The sequence below is a fragment of the Chamaea fasciata genome, unplaced genomic scaffold (assembly GCF_029207755.1).
Source record: "Chamaea fasciata isolate MVZ Bird 193981 ecotype frontalis unplaced genomic scaffold, bChaFas1.0.hap1 SCAF_4, whole genome shotgun sequence".
NCBI classification, from domain to species: Eukaryota; Metazoa; Chordata; class Aves; order Passeriformes; family Sylviidae; genus Chamaea; species Chamaea fasciata.
In genome coordinates this window covers 54,508,144-54,524,929 of record NW_027094089.1, presented here as the reverse complement: position 1 = coordinate 54,524,929, position 16,786 = coordinate 54,508,144, and the positions used below count along the sequence as shown (strand labels likewise).

Genomic DNA, 16,786 nt, shown 5'->3' with positions numbered 1-16,786 from the left:
AATTGCTGGAAGATAATCACACAGAAACTAAATCACTTCACAAGTCAGTTTTGGGCACATTTCTACATTTTTGGATGCAAAACTCATTCAGAAAATAATTCTGACTGAAGTACTGGTAGACCCAAGAAAAACATACAACCGTACAGGCTTCCAAAAAAATTTTACTTCTATTCACTTACTTGCAGATGTATGTATTATTAGCAGCTAATGTTAGGAGATTGATTTCTCATTCTAAATCAACTGTCTTAAAATTAACACTAAAAATATTCTTTATTCTTTCACTGCCAAATAATATCTATTGGTTATTTATGATGGCATATCAGAAGCAATAAAAATAAAAAAGAAGACCAGATTGTCCATGCAATGACATGGTAACAACAAAAGGTTAACCAAGCTGTTAATGCACTGCAGATGCACATCTGATCTGAAAACTAATATAGACGTTTTGGGGTATTGGTTCATAAAATTTTGACCAACTACTGTCTGGATCTGCAATATAACACAGACGCTCATGCACATGTTTGGTGTATTTCATGGTAATTCCACTACACTGTTGATTCTGCTAGGAGAAACCAACTAGCCCTCCTGCTATATCCCTGAAGTCACCTGAGAGATCTGCGTAAACCAAGGAAAGACACACACTCCACAGAAAAGTTTCTGCAAATACCTCATTCTGACACAAATCCAAATTGTTTTGTCTCACTCCTTTCTATTGAGGTAGTTCTCACCACATAGCAAAGAGGTATGTCCACCATTTGAATACTAATTCTACACAATCACTGGCTTTCACAGACTCCTCCTTGAATATTCTCACCTTCCATCAATCCCACAGCTCCCACACCTAATGCTTTCTCTTGTTTTTTCCCGTATTTCCCAGCTCCCCCGTTTGTATCTTATTTAGCACAGAGATTACAGACACTACTCTTTTCTCCCCTGTCACAATCCATCATTAACAACTAAAATAATTTCCACTCCGGCAAGAAAACATTTTAAAAACAAAGACAAAGAACATAATATTACAAGAGTTGCAACATGGAGAACATTTGGTTCTTTAAAAAATCCTGGTTCATTTGCTAGCAAAGAAACAATTGGCAGATACATGAGATATATAAGCCAGGGATACATGTTCTGAAGAAAATGCTGGTTTCACTAACATTAGTAGTTGAAGCTGGAAGACACTCAGTGCTCTGCCTTTTCTTTTTAAAGCAGTTAACATTAAATTAGAAGCCCAAAATGTTACTACTTTACTAATTTAATTAATGGAATTACCCAGATTTTCCAATTTACCATCTCACTTCTCTATCCTGAAAAATAACCTTGATAATCTTACACATTAATTACAATAGGTAGAGATCTCAGGTGATGCACAGCAATCTCAATTTTATTTTAAAATAAAGCCACTCTGGAGACAGCATATTTCTGATTTCTAATTATCACTCAGAAATATATTGCAAAGGAAGTATTTATACTGAAACGAAACACTTTAAGAAGAAAACAGGCTATTATAAGCAGGACAGGAATCACAAGTCAAACCTGTCTCAGGATAGAGCACCTGCATGACAGTAGAACAGCTCTTAGAAGAAAGGAATGATTGCCATATGGTCTGAGGCATGGTGGCCCAAAACCTGGCACACCATGCAACAATGTCTAATATTAAAGGAAACAGGGATCGTTACAGTTCAAAGGTAGTCTTGGCCTAAGTCAAACCCGATTTTCTAAATCTTTAAGCTTCACATTAAAAATACTATTCCTATGTTTAGAAGACTTATCCTTCTTACGAATTAGGAAGGCTTCTCAGAAACACAAAATAAAAATCTAACCAAAATATGTTTCATTCAGAAAGAAAAAGAACAGCAACAGACTGCAGCATCAGAACCCAGGAGCAAAAACAGAAACAAAGGTTTATTCCTTTATCTTTAAGTAGATCTTTGTTGGTTTATGGCAGTTAACGACAGTAATAAAACCTTTAAAGGGATGCCATCTCCAGGAGGAGGGGGAGAGGGAGAGGAAGAGGGAGAGGGAGAGGAAAAGAGAGAGGGAAGGGAAGGGAAGAGAAGGCAAGGGAAGACCACAACCTAGATTTAATAGTTCTGTTCGTAATTAACTCCCTGTTCAACAAGTGTGTTAATAGCGTTAATAGTGTTTTGCTTGCACATATATGCTAGTTATTTCGGCTGGCCACAGTCACTTCCTCCATTTTAGTTTTCTTCTCTACTGTGTGCTGAGCTCTGCTTCATTAGATTTTCAAGGTGGTTTAATACAGAGATTTAAATATAACAAAGGGATTACAAACAGAGCAGCTAAATTTAAGCTGGAGGCAAAAATGTGGCAGATGTGTCTCTGCCGAAGCATGCCACAGTAACCTCATGTAAACAACTTGTTTCGTCCTGTTGGAAACCAGACTTGCTGCAGGGCTGGATGCACTCCTCTTTCCCACCTTCCACTGTCATGTAAATCCAGGAGGAACAACCCAGATGAGTTTCAACAGAGACACTGAAAGATTTCGTTCATCCAGGAGGACTACCACATCTCATTGGTTTTCCAACCTTATGCGGAGGTAGAAAGCACTAGTTTTTTGTCCAATGCTTCATCTTCCCAGGGATGCTTGCTTTCTTTTCTGAGGAAAAAAGACTCAAATAACAGGGCAAAGCTGCTTTCAATTCTAACATTTCCACTCATGCCCTACCTCACCAATTTATACTGATCACAAATTTTATATTGCCCATTTAAACGAGTTTTAAACACAAATAAGGCACACTTTAAAGTCAACAAAGCAAATCTTGTTGAATCTGTGAATTCTCAGTATGTGATATTCATAGAATACCCTCATTCACACATTTATATCTGTCCCACTCAGTAAAGTTTCCTTTCTCTAACAAACTCGTTACGAAACAGTAGGCAGACTGCTTCTATTTGTTCTCCCTTCATTTAAGGATCCCTGGAAGCTTGGTGAATAGAAGAGTGTACTTAGTTTTATCCTGGCAGCCTGTAAGTATAATCCTATTCAATTTTATAATCCTGCTTCTGCAATGTCGAACTTTAGCATGTATCTATCATATGGACCATAAAGATTGCTAACAGTCTCTTTTCTTTACACTTCCATGAAAAATTGTTGGTGATCTGTTTTCTAATGCTTGCCACCAGCATAAAAGAAGCTGTAATTGTCTCAAATTTCTTTTGGAAAGCATCTGGTGTAGAAGTTACTCAATATGGATGTGCAACTGCAAGGGTCACTGAGGTGGGGAGGAAGGGACACTACATTTGGTTGACAAAAGGCTGGGTATTTAACCCATTTCAGCTTGCATGTTGGTACTCTGTGATTCAGGATGTGTAACAGGGCAGTTGCATTCGAGCCTGATCGAAGCAAGAAGTCTATTTAAGTCTCAGAGCATTTGAGCAGGAGCTCACATCCTATAATAGCACAGCTTTCCAGGGTGATGTTCTGACCACCTGCTCCCAGGGGCAGACAAAAGCAGGGATATTCACAAAAGCACGATTTTAGCTTGCATGACCACCGCACAGCAGACGCACTACTCACAACACATGCAAACAGCCTATTCATCTTCAATCCATTAGATCCTATGCCAGGAAAGGAGTTCCAGCAGGTGAAGTATTGCACTGCCATTGAAAGCTGTGCAACCAAAAGGCAGAAGTTCAGTACAGCTCTCCAAAACTGTTTGAGCTGTCCAAAAATTCAAGTATACTTGCCATATCAGGCACTACTCCCATTGCAGGAATCACAAGGAAGTGTAACTAAAAACTTTATTCGCTGGGATTTCTCCCATATAAAAATGTTGAAGCACTGTGGTAAAAATCCCTGTAAAGGAAGAAAGATGTCAAAACAGATTCAGCCTTTTCTTAGGCTGAATCCTAGCCCAAAAGTGATTTTGTGAAGAATTACAGAAAAATATAAACTCCTTAATAGATTTTCTTACTATTGTTCATTCCAGTTTCATTTTGCTTGTTCTGAGATAATCTACAAAGTTAGACCGCCTTCAATGGAGAGGTATGAAATAATGTTTTCTAGAAGCCCTACTGTCCTGAATGCAAGTGACATATGAAATGAGAATATTCTAAGAAATCTAAAATATTTTTAATCCATCATGCTAGTGTCATTCAATTACTAGCAGTTAATAACATTAATCTTCAAAATTAATCTTCACAAACTTTGTGTCAGAAGTAAAAAAAGCCATGGATTCCCTGTAGAACTGCTTCAGGGTTTTTTCAAGTATAACTGAAGCACTATACAACCCAATTAGCCAGGAAAGGAACATATGATTTTCACATCCTTATGTACTTGTTTTACTGTAAAAGTAGGACATTACAATCAGCAATATTCATTGAAATGTTGTTGTCCAATAATACTTGGCACATTTCTGCATGACACAGAACAACTGTCATCCATTCTTTTGCTGATGCTGGCAGCATTGCTTTGGATAGTACTACTTAGGTAAAGTACTTGTCTATAAACTATTGATCAGGTATTTAAATACCTGCTTGTTACTGGCAATAAGGCCTAAAAAAGCACCACACACTTCTTGAGAGAGAGCTCTTCACTGGACTGGAGATATGCTAAGATTTGTTTCAATTCAAGCCACTGTGAAAATGCACATTACTTTTAATTGCAAATAGTATTTTACACAGATTCTTTAGGATTACAAATGTGCTACTGCCTGATTCACTTTATTAAGATACAGTGAAAATCAGAGAAATTTCAAAACTTCTCTCCAGTAAATTAACCCAAATGTCAATGTTGTCCTCTTAGGTAGAGCACCAGAGATGTTAGGACAACTGAGATGAACAGCATAGCAGAAAGAAGCTGTATTATTCTGTCCATTTTCTCTTTCTACATTTGCTCCTGTTTGCACTTCCTGAAAGTCTAAACATACCCCATCGCTTTAGAAATAAAAAGCCATTCAGGTCCTTTCTCAGCCTAAACAGAAATAGCTGTTCTCTATTTACTGCAGACTGCTTCAGTCAAGAAGGAACACTGAGGAAATCCCTGCCTCTCTGTACACAGCCATAGAGTACTACCCAAGGAATTCATTGCTGAGAAAAAATAGTAGTAATACCTCTCTTTTTGAAATTGTAGTAATACCACTCTTTTTGAAATTAAATGAGTAGGGAATAAAGCATTTATTTGCCATGTTTACAGCACTCTGGGGGAAAAGCAGTGAGACTACTTCAACTTTCATTCCAGCAGTAGATAAAGAACCAGCAGCCTGATTTCTTAATTCTAAGTCCACAGTAGGTTTCTCCTACAGCATGCTATAAAAAATTCTATATATTTATATATTTATATAAGTACCAGCCACAAATAAAACTGTTCAATAACCTTTGACACAATTTTTTTCTTATTTCAAATACTATGTCAGAACACAAGCAAACAGAAGAAACAACTATTTAAATAATTAATGGTCCAGCTCTGCAATTAATTGCTTTCAGAAGAACAGTCTCACTGGCATCAGCAGGACTGTTTACATCCTGGTATGTGGCCATGAATAAGAAATAGGGAGTCGGCATACAGATGGGAGAATCCTTGGAAATCTCTCCTTAGTCATCTTCCCAGAGCACCAGTGCAGAATCCCAAAACGTACTCAGAGTAAATCCCACTGAGCTTCAAAGAGATGTAAGCATCCATAAGCGTTTTACCAAGGAGTTGGAGAGGACTGTCACCACTGACCATGTGAGCTCTGAGATTTCACCAAGGTCATCATGACAAAGTTTCTAGATAGTCCATGCGTATCTCCAATACTCAGATTCGTTAGAAAATAACCACTGAGTTATTTTCATTTGTCAAGATTAAGTGGCTGAATGAAGACACTTCTGAATGCAGTCAGTTAGAATTTGGTTTATAATCATCTGTGAGTACAGCTTTCATTTCTCACCTGTATTTTGGCATGACTTCCATGATATGTTATGAGCCTCGTTATTATTACCCTTCCATACTGGTTGTTGATGAGCAGATTAAGAAAAAACACACTACTGAAGCTCCCAAGAACTGTAAAATAATATGGGGAAGCTTTAATGTTGTTTTGTATGTTAGATGCTTTACTCAAATGCTTCGAGTGAAATATTTTAAAAGCATCTAAATTTCAGCTTCAGAGGGATAAGTCCCTAATGTCTGTAGCAATATTCTTCTTTCTGTGTACAGAAGTTGATTACTACACAGACTTTTTTTTTTTCCTTCTTTCCTGAATATCACTGGCATGTCAGGTCTCTGTTCCTTGAGAAACTGAAACTGATACCAGCATCCTACGTCAATGGTACAACAACTTCACCTAAGGCCTCTCTTTAATTTATTGAAGATGCAGTACCTTTTGACAACACTAGTCCTACAGCAATAGCCATACATCTGTACTGCCAGGTATGACATTTCCCTGCATACGATGGCCAAACCACTACACTCCTTCACCCTTTCTCCTGCATGGCATAATCACCGTTGTCTGTCAGACTACACCTAATTTCCTTGGTCAGTAAAAATACTTACTAAAAGGCTATTTCTGAAGAGCAGAACGGTGTAATCTAATCTGCCTATTAGCTCACATTTGACTTTCTAAAGTATATGCAGCTTACTAAACCTAACCCAAGGTCTTTGGAATGGGAGTCTATCTAAGACCTTCGTATTTTCTCTGAAATGTCTTTATATTTAAAATGAAAAAATAAATTCTAATTCCAGTAACTAAAATAAAATATTTGTGGGGACAACTTTCAATGTTATTTTACATATTAAAGAAAGAAAATATATGAAAAAGTGTAAAAAAAGAAAATACCGCTTGACTCTATTTGCAGGGTCAGACCTAGATGAAACAAGGTGGAATATCCAACGCATGTTAGGATGGCTTTTTTCAATACTCTTGGAAACTCAGCAACTTACATATGTAATAGAGCCCAAGAATGACTGAAAAAAAGAATGACAAATAGCTTAGGATTTGTTATGTCAACTTTGATATAATAGCACTGTGCAATTTTTTTTAACTATGCCTGACGCAGTAACACTCCCAGGAAGAACAGCTGCTTAACCATTTCACCACAAACAAGACAGTGCAGTTGAGTATCGTGACAACACCAGTCAACACCAACAAGAGTTGCCAATTTTATTTGAGATACATAGAATAGTTTATGTTTACAGCTGCAGTTTTCTGGATGGGGAACATGATCGGGGCACATGTATGCTTAGATGGCCAAAGGCTTTGGAGTAAGCTAGTACTCCTAGTAAAGTCTAACAGTATCAAAAATTACTCATGGGGCTCTTGAGAAACTGGGATTGATACAAAAAGTCAATTTCAATTTATATAATAAATCAGAGGTGTTACAGACATGCAATGATGCGCACAGCTTTTGAGTAGACATAATAAAAAAGTGATAGCTATTTCCACCAATTTCTTTACTAATATTTTTTAACTTAATTTTACCCAAACACAATGTAAAACCCTCATAATAAGGAGCAGAAGTCAAATTCTTTTTATGAACACCAAACTCTTTTACCCAATTGTTTTCAAACCACCAGCAATTGACTCTCAATATTTTTCTCCACAATTAATTCCACAACCATGCTTCAGAAAATCTGAATAAATATCAATAATTAGATGCCAGCCACTTAGAGTTGTGTGAAACTTGGCGGTTTCACTTTGCAGGAGTGCAGGCAAATATTTTATTTGGTGTCAATCCACCATTTTCAGTTTGTGTTGATCTTTGAATTAAGTTCAAACAGGCAATTAATAAGCAGTCAAAATTTCCACATTCTACCTGGTTTCACTTCATGATCATCTGAATAAAAAGGCATATCTTCATAAACCAACAATGGAACAAGTTAGACATTCAGATTCAGAAAGAAATACAAGAAAGTATCTACATATGCAGTTATGGTGATTTACACCCAAACCCCAGGATCATGGAGGACATTAACCCTCTTTAGCACCATTACTCTTTGTATTCTAAATTCTGTAAAATGATGCAAAAATGTGTATTTATGATGCTATATAAAGGCCCCAAATGAGAATAATAGTAGCAAAAATTGGGTTTTTTTTTAGATCCTGGCAGCATCCTATACTATCATAGTTAAACTTTTTTTCTTTCTACACTTTCCATCCACCTGCGAGTATCTTAGGATTTCAGCTCTTTGGATCATCACTGCTGTTGTCAGTAGGCCAAATTCTGCTCTTTATGTGGAAAAATCATGATTGATGCAACAGAAATAATAGCAGGGGAGCTTGTTTTAAATAAGAGAAGTATGGTACAGTAGTAGTAACAATTGAAAAGGTCTGTATTAAGATTTCTGCTGAGAACACACTCATTGCGTTCTTCTATGGAGGAGTTAAAAGGAAAAAAGTCCCAGATTCAAGTAACTACAGGTACCACATGAAGGAAGCTGTGAGGTAGAGAAAAAAAGGCCAAAGAGATGAAAGCAAAAGAATAATGAAAAGGAGAAAGGAAATGCTGGTAAAATACTGGTAGAAATAGAAAAGACAGAACAGATTGAAAACTGAGATGCAGAAAGAAGATAATACAAATGAGGGAAATAACTTTAGAATACAGGATGAGAATGAAGAAAAAATGGATTACAGATGGACTGCAGGAGAGATGATGAAACCAAGAAAAGAAAGGAGTGGGAGAATGGAGGTATCTAATTACAGGACTCATTGAAGGCAAGATAAAATTACAGATGGAGATGAGAAAAGTTTAAGAAAGGGTGGTTTAAAATGATTAAAATCCACAACCACAAAGGTATGTATCTGAAAATGGGATAAATAATATCACTATTGTACAGGCTAAACACAAAATTAGGATTTGTGAAATGTTATGAGAAGAGTATGATAGGAAAATTGTTGAAAAACAAGGTTAGGTACAGAGGCAGGACACAAGATGCTATGCAAGAAAGAAGACAGGAATGTTTCTCATTCCCATTCCTCAAGAAAGGTGCTAGCCCAGGTGCATGCAAGGTCATCTTACCAGTCCACCACAGGTACTGAAGGATGCGAAGGATCCCGGGTAGCGGAGGACAGCACCACTGTAGTAACAAGCTCTCTCAGGTTGTGACTGTGCAGCACTGGGTGGGCTTTTGCCCTCACCCCCAAGCCGCTCTTCCACAGCAAAGCCAGGAGCCAGGAAGCGGCTGTCCCTCTTGAGCAGCAGGTAGAGTTCCCGAGCAAAAGCTGGGATCCTCAGCAGCACTTCATCTCCATCCTCTGCTGGAGGTGGTGAGGGGGGGGATGGTGGTGTTGGCAACTGAGAGGCAGCACCAGACCCCTGGGGCAGGGGGGACCAGTGGTAAAACTCCTGAGACTCATACTCCTCCTCAGTGTCCTCTTCCTCTGCTGCCTCCCCTACAGCCTGCGCCTGCCCGTCCACTGAGGAGGAGACTGAACGCACCTCTCGGGAACTGCCAGCCACCGGGCTAGATGTGACCAGGGCATTCAGAGTACTGCTTCGGTTCCCACTACTGGGGTCGACATTGCAACCCCCACCACCACCACTGCCACCTGTCGGCTCCTGCTGGCCCGGGCTCCACAGTGCAGGGAAGACGATCTCCCACTCCTCAGTCTCTTCTGAAGCTTGGAGACCTGCAGGAAAGTCAGCAGATGCTTTAAATGAGTGGAGCACCAACTAGCATCCAATGCCTGCTAAACAGCTACCCTTTGCCCACCACAAGATGGTCCTTCTGATTCCTATACCAACAAGCATGCCACACAAAATACAGCAGGGTTCATTTGTCCCTTTCATCTTATGCACAGCAGGGGGGCCAGATGCTAGCTGGATCTGTGCCTGTTGATGCACCTGGAACACACCAAGGTCCTGCAAGATCACTGACAGACGGATCCCAAGCCGGGCAGAAGTTGTGTTTGTACCAGTGGCTGCAGATGTTCTTCCTTTGATCACCGCCTCCATGCAAGGAAAGTTTCATAAACCCTTCATCATTTAGACAAAATTATATGAATTTTAGACAAATTCATATACCTAAAAAAATTTCTGGGGAAAATCTGAAAGCATTTGAAAATTATGACCTCCCTCTCAGCATGCTATGCAAGACCCAATATGCCTCCCAAAGTTCGGCCGCACATACACACACACCGTGGCTGCACGTGCAAGTGGCAGTTGCATATACATGCTGTATTATGATCATTCTTATAATGAAACTGAATTAGAAGCACTAACTACTGATGTCCTCATACCCCATACACTCTACAATACAATACGACCAAAGTCAACCATGCCAGCATTATGTTTACAAAGACCTGAGTACACAACCTCCACTAGCCTGAGACAGGAAACAGTTTTATTTACACATTCATCTCATTCTAGGACCAGCACAGCCGAGAGAGATGACAAGGAAATCAGGTCTCGTACAGAGGAGTGCGGCGCAGCGCACCCTCACAGCCGAGGCGCGCATTATCCGATCGCCCATGGGTTACGGGCGGCGGGCGCGGTTAACAATGGCCAGGTGCCGCCACCAGCAGCCGGCGGGGCGCGAAGGCCGCCCCGGGCTCGGCCGTCCTGCGAAAGGCGCGCACTTACCTGCCCCGAGCCCGCTTGACAGCACGCACAGCTGATAAAACACGCAGCAGACGCGGCTCAGGCGCATCTTCCCTCCCAGCGCCATGGGCTCCGCGCCCGCGGGACGCCGGCTGCCAAGACACGCAGGGCCGTGCCGAGTCGTGCCGGGACGAGCGGGGAGTGCCGCAGGGCGCAGCCACCTGGGTGCCCGCGGATAAACTGCGGGAGAGCGCGAGTAGTGCGTCCCGGCGGAGCGGGCGAGCAGCACCGGCGGCGCGGGATGCGCAGCGCCCGGTGGCCGGGCGTGTCCGCGTGTGTGTCTCTGTCTGTGTGCGTGTCTGTGTGTGTGGGCGCGGGCAGGCAGAAGCGCGGCCCGTGCGCGCACACAGCGCCCGGCGGCGGGCGGGCAGCTGCGCCCCGGCGGCAGCGACCGCGCTGCCCCCACCCGCCGCTCGCCCCCACGGGGCGGGACGCGCCGGGCCCCGTCCCGTCCGGCCCCGCCCAGCCCCGCCCGGGCGGGCACCCGCTGCGGCCCCCCTTCCTTCGCCCCGCCACAAACCCGCCGCCGGGCCGCGGGCAGGCGCCCGGGCGGGTCCAGGGGCAGAGCCCCGGCCGCGGTCCCGGGAGAAGGCGCTTCGCACCCCGCCCGCCCCTCCCGTCCGTCCGTCCGTCCGTCCGTCCGTCCGTCCGTCCGTCCGTCCGTCCGTCCGTCCGTCCGTCCGTCCGTCCGTCCGTCCGTCCGTCCGTCCGTCCGTCCGTCCGTCCGTCCGTCCGTCCGTCCGTCCGTCCGTGAGGGGCGCGCACCGCGTGCGCCCCGGCGGCCGGAAGGGTTCCCCTCGTCCCCGTCGCCAGCGAGGCGCTCAGCGGAGCCTTTGCCTAAATTCAGGGAGCGGCAGACATTGACCGCTTTTGCCTAGTTTTGTGTAATTTGATTCTAAACTCCTTTTGCCCCCACCACGCAACTCTCCATGGAAACCCATCACTTTCCACCCCGGACCTTGGCAGCAGAGGAATGAGTCAATGAGGAACTGGGCAAAAAGCTTTAGCTGCACATCTAGCATCAGCATGAACTGCAAAAGCAACAGGTAAACAGGTCCCTCCAAAAGTCGGATTTTGTCGTAACTTCTGCTGCTTTACCTACTGTTGTTGGTGTCAAAGGTGATTGCTGTGCCTTAGGGGAAAGCAGAGCAATCCAGTGGGGCGAGGAAAGCCATCTGTGCCGTTAAGGGGAAGTTAAGAAGTTGCAAGAATTCTTTCTAGAAGTTGGTTGTGTAAGATGGAAAGAAAAACATACAAACAAACAAAAAATCACGTGTTACAGCTCCAAATAAAAAACACCTTTAGACTCCATGGAAACCAAAGGCGGCTGGCTTTTGGTCTCTGCTCTGCTTAATACCTGCTTGAAATGTATGCTGCCTGGTTAGGTATTCTCAGCTGACTCCAAATAGTATTTTTGATTAATTATTTCATTTTATAGGGGGGAAAAGGTTATTTTCTGGTCATTTTCTCTCTCTCTCTCTTTTTTTTTTTTTTTTTTTTTTTTTTTTTTTTTTTTTTTTTTTTGGCATTTGAGCCAACCAACACTAAGCAAAATCTGAGGGGCTCAGTGAAAGCAAGATAAATTGATCAGGAAGAGAGGAGTTCTTCAGGTCTGCAAACTGGTATTTGCCTGATAATTAGGTGACCTTAAAATGCATTTCAAGGGAAGCTTTGTTTTCCAAATAAATAACATATGTACTAATTTACAGTGCCATTAGTTAATAGGCCAAATCCTGCAGCCTTTTCACAGCTACAACTCTCCTTACAGTTGAGCAGAAAGTGCTGCAAAATGTGATTTATAAGTTCCTGTGAAAATACTAGATATAAATTCTGATTTTATTTTTGTTATAAAAAATCAGAATGTGCAGGCAATATGCAAAAATACACAGAGAGAACTTTTACTTGGCGTACTGTTACATCACAAAATACATAAATGGCTAGCAAGCGGGAATAAGGTAAAAAGATGTGGCATGTGAATGTGCTTACTTTAAAACTTTGAATTGCTGTAATGGTTTCCAATCTGCTGAAGTTCTTGGTCCCTTTGGATAAAATTCTACTTCTCTTATTCACATGTATAATCTCACTAAAAAGACAAAAATGCTGGTTTTAACAGTAAAATAAGAAGAATTTGGCCTTTTCAACACAAACTGCAAAGGATAAAGACATTTTTTAAAATGCCAGTTGAGAAAGACTTTAGTATGTTTGACTTTATCACCAGCCTAAGAAAAAAGAACATGTCTAATAATTCTCCACATATGAATACAGGGCAGGCTAAAATCTACATGGACCTGCAACAAATTTCTTTAGTCCATTTTATGTTTTGTTTTTATGGTTTCAATAGTTAAAGTAAAAAATATAGGGGGAAGTTCTCTATGTTTAAGTTTGGGAAAAGTGCACTATAAAGTAGAGCCCCTACTGGTGTTCATTAGTTCTAACAAAGAGTCTGGTCATGGGTTTATGCTGGTAGATGATATTGTAGCCCACCACATGCTAACTGTCGTCACTGTGAGACTAGCCCAGAGAAGCCTAGGTTTAAGAGGATAAGATTTAAAGGAACAAAACAATTTTTTCATACCACAGTTATTTTGCAGAGAAAATAATATTTTACCTGTGTGTACTCTATAAAAGACCATTTTCTTAATCACAAAGCCATTCAAACTCTGCAAAATAGTTTTTACTGAAGATATGGTACAGGACGTGTTATTAGCTATGCATTTGTAAAATTGGAAGAAATAGTATTTTCAAGCTTGACACAAAGCAAAATGAAAAGGAATGTTGTTTGCTGCAGTAAATTCTTAAAACTGCATTACCTATCTGAAGGGTCAAAGCCTTTTGGCATTTCAAGGGATTTGTGCAGAATCACAAATGTAAAGCATGTGTTAATATAACAATGATTCAGACCATCTCACTGACATGAGAAAAAAATAAAAGAAAATTAAGTAAATAATATGTCCTTGACTGTCCTTCCTGACTGGGATAAATCAGCCTAATTTTGTTGAAATCAGTAGAAATTTGGCAATTTCCTTTTGTTTGGTCCTCCCTGATGTTAAATTTACAGAACTGTGCCGTCACTCCCATAAGGATTGTCAGGGCAAGGGTTTTCCCATGCCCCACAACAGCCTGACTTTTCACTTCTTCAGTATGCCAAGATCATTCATGATCACTGGTAAGAAAACATAGATATCTCAAGTCATCTTTTGAAGACGTCAGTATGATTCTTCAACTTCCACACCCTTCATCCCATGGTTTTATTTAAATCTGTGCTGCAGTTGCTGTCTTACCTTATGTAAAGCAAGGGCCAAATCCCTTCTTCCTCCAGACCCTTATTTCGTTCACCATCTGTTAGGAGTGATTTATTTCTGATAATTAAAGTAAGTATGGACGGATCATTCTAATGAATGCAAAATATCAGCTTCTAGCAGTATAAACACAACCATCAGTCAGAGACTTTCTTGGTTTTTCTCCTTACTTAATAATTTAACTGTAAAAGCTTCTACAAGTTGATACTTATAAAAGTGTTTTAAGATTACCTCAGCTTTGCATTATATACAAGATTTTCCCCAGTATTTGTTACCCAAAAACCACTAACGTTTAATCCTCTTCACAAAGATATAGTTATTAATTATTTTTGCATAGACTTTATATATAACTATTGATTATAGTTACATAATAACTATATACCATTGATTTTTAAAAAATCTTTAAGTATATTTGTTTCAGATTTTTTACAGCTTCAGAAAATATTCTGGATTAATAGAAAAAATAGATTCTGCTTTGAATGGTTCTTACATAAGGCCACATATCATATATCCACTGAGATTAGAAACAGAAACTCACATCTTCCTGTTTCTGGGGTGGTTTGCAAATGTTATCTCAGTCTAAATAAACTTGTTTCAAAGAAGATTGAACAAAATATCTTCTGATGCGGAAGATACATGTGAACCAATGCTGCAAATTTTCTCCACCTAAGCATGACTAAAAGGAAGTATTTTCCCTTTTAGAAAATGTATTCATTCTCTTCAACTGAATAGTGAATTTCCACTGTCTGTTAGCTCACAAACCCTGAACATATAGTCTGTAATTCTATACTGTTATTTACATGCTCAACATGAAGGGCTTATTTAAAAGGTATGTATTTAAGACCACATCAAACAGCTTCTCTTTTGCAGCTCTTACTACAGAGCAAATCTTACAGTTACATCTGAACTCAGTAGTACAATTAGATGACCTGCTGAGTAAGATGAGTAAGTGTCAAACTGTTGTGAGCTTAATACCTCTACTGATTTAAAGTGCATCAACTTTGAAAGGGCAAAGTTAAGCCCATAGCAACTCAATATCGTTATGCCACACCACTACTTCTTAAGATTCAGTTGAATTTAGTAAATTCAATTGAATTTACCAAATCCAGCAAAATTTACTCCCAGGTTGTTGTCTTGTGAGTTACTTCTCAAAGTCATATTGATCAATTTGTGGATAGTGTTAGCTAAAAATATGCTGTCAACACACTATTTACCCTATTTATTTGTAATGTTTGGCCAAGTCACCACTTAATTAGAATAGGCTTTCATAGCTCTTTTTTTACATCCTTTTAATTTAGTGCTTCATTTTTCAGAAAAAAAAAAAATGTTTGGCAATTGCTTACATTTTGACAGAAAGCCCAGCCTGTACAATGGAAGGTGGTAAAGTCCTCTACTCAAGCTGAAATCACTTTAAAGACAGCAAGGCACTCTATGTGAACCTGAGTTCCACACAACTTCCCAATCTAAAGTTTTCTGTCAAAGTGGAGCTTCCTCAGATTTCTTAACGGAATCATCTAACAAGCAAATATGTCACCTGATCAATTATGGGGAACAGGCTACTTCAGAATGATCAATAAATAGTTCTCATTTTTGGAACACCTTAAAAGGGCAGGACTTCAAATTTGAAACCTGCAAGTCATCTCTTGGAGAAAAAAACCTGTTAATCTCCAAGAATCACAGAATCATTTAGATTGAAAAAGACTTCTGAGATCATCAAGTCAAACCTTCGCCTTTGGAGAGTATAGAGAAGCAGAGGCTACTTATGGAGAATAATTCACATTGTTGATTAACATTGTGTGGTTTTTCTTGACAGTTACATTTTAAAATAATACAATAATCCTCTTTTAGAACACATCTTCAACATAAAAATAGCTTAGAACTGTAGTTCATAAACTGCATTATATATTAGTTTATAAACTGTAGTACAATTTATAAATGTATATGAGCACATGGAAACATTACCTATTGACAAAAAATAATAATGGAAAATACCTTTAAAAAGGGCTTAGTGGACAAATTTTCAGAGTGGAGAGAAGTCTTTCTCCAAAATAAAGATAATGAAACTTAACTCTTCTTCCAAACTGCAAAAATAGGTTAGAAGAGCAAATAAATTTTTCATCACTGAAAATGGTGGAAATGCTTCCTGTAGGAAAATTATCTCATTTGTGGCATTAGTATTTAAGAAAAAAATGAAACAAACAAACATCAAACCTCTTCTAATTCATATCAGAAACAAAATCAGGAAATTTGACAAGGTGACTTCATGCTCTCTCTGCCCACACATTCCCCTGCATTTAAAGGTGGTGGGGACAGCAGGCAGAAATACAAACCTTATAACAAAATTTTTGATAGGAACTGCAAACATCTGGGACTGAATACAAAACTGAGCATTTATGATAAAACCAGAATTATTGGCAACTACCTTAGTTATTAGTGAATGTTAGATGTTTGCTATGTTTGAATTAATAAGTTTAAAATATTCCATAAGCCAGTTATCCCAGCCCTACTAGTCAGCCAGTCTGTTTCAGAATTTATTCAGGTTTTATGCAGAAAAATGGACCAATCATGTCAAGTGAGTTAAAAATACTTTCCATTACTTCCATAAACAGTTTAGATGCTAAGTGGTATGACCATCATAATCTTTTTACAACGTTTTCTCTTCTGAAAAGAAATATTAAGCCCCCTACTTTTTCAGTCAAAGAATCAGTGTAACTCAGAAGCCTATAAACTTGAAAAAGAAAGAAGCATGTAGGACTGGGAATGATAATACGAAAGGCAATGCAGGCAAATATGGTATGACATGAAATATGACTCCAAGAGATGTTAAAAAAACTGACTGAGTTCTAGAGTTTCAGACAATTAAACTGCAGTTTGTCAGTTTAGATGCATTATCATTTTTATTATGTAACAATATCTTTATTATGCCACTAACTCACACTGAGAAAAAGAAAACA

General features: G+C 39.8%; 1 protein-coding gene and 1 long non-coding RNA gene across 2 annotated transcripts in view; one reads left to right on the top strand and one right to left on the bottom strand.

Annotated features, from left to right (window-relative positions):
• ADAMTS19 (ADAM metallopeptidase with thrombospondin type 1 motif 19) overlaps positions 1 to 9,888 on the bottom strand; it is a 130,909-nt gene extending 121,021 nt beyond the window's left edge. The window contains exons 1-2 of the mRNA XM_066182515.1: positions 9,675 to 9,888; positions 8,953 to 9,563 (exon numbers count right to left, since the gene is read on the bottom strand). Coding sequence (XP_066038612.1) covers positions 8,953 to 9,563; positions 9,675 to 9,888 — 825 coding nt within the window. The remainder of the gene's footprint in view (positions 1 to 8,952; positions 9,564 to 9,674) is intronic.
• A 1,350-nt stretch (positions 9,889 to 11,238) lies between these two features.
• LOC136288927 (uncharacterized) overlaps positions 11,239 to 16,786 on the top strand; it is a 58,026-nt gene continuing 52,478 nt past the window's right edge. The window contains exon 1 of the long non-coding RNA XR_010720649.1: positions 11,239 to 11,579. This is a non-coding gene — a long non-coding RNA (uncharacterized lncRNA). The remainder of the gene's footprint in view (positions 11,580 to 16,786) is intronic.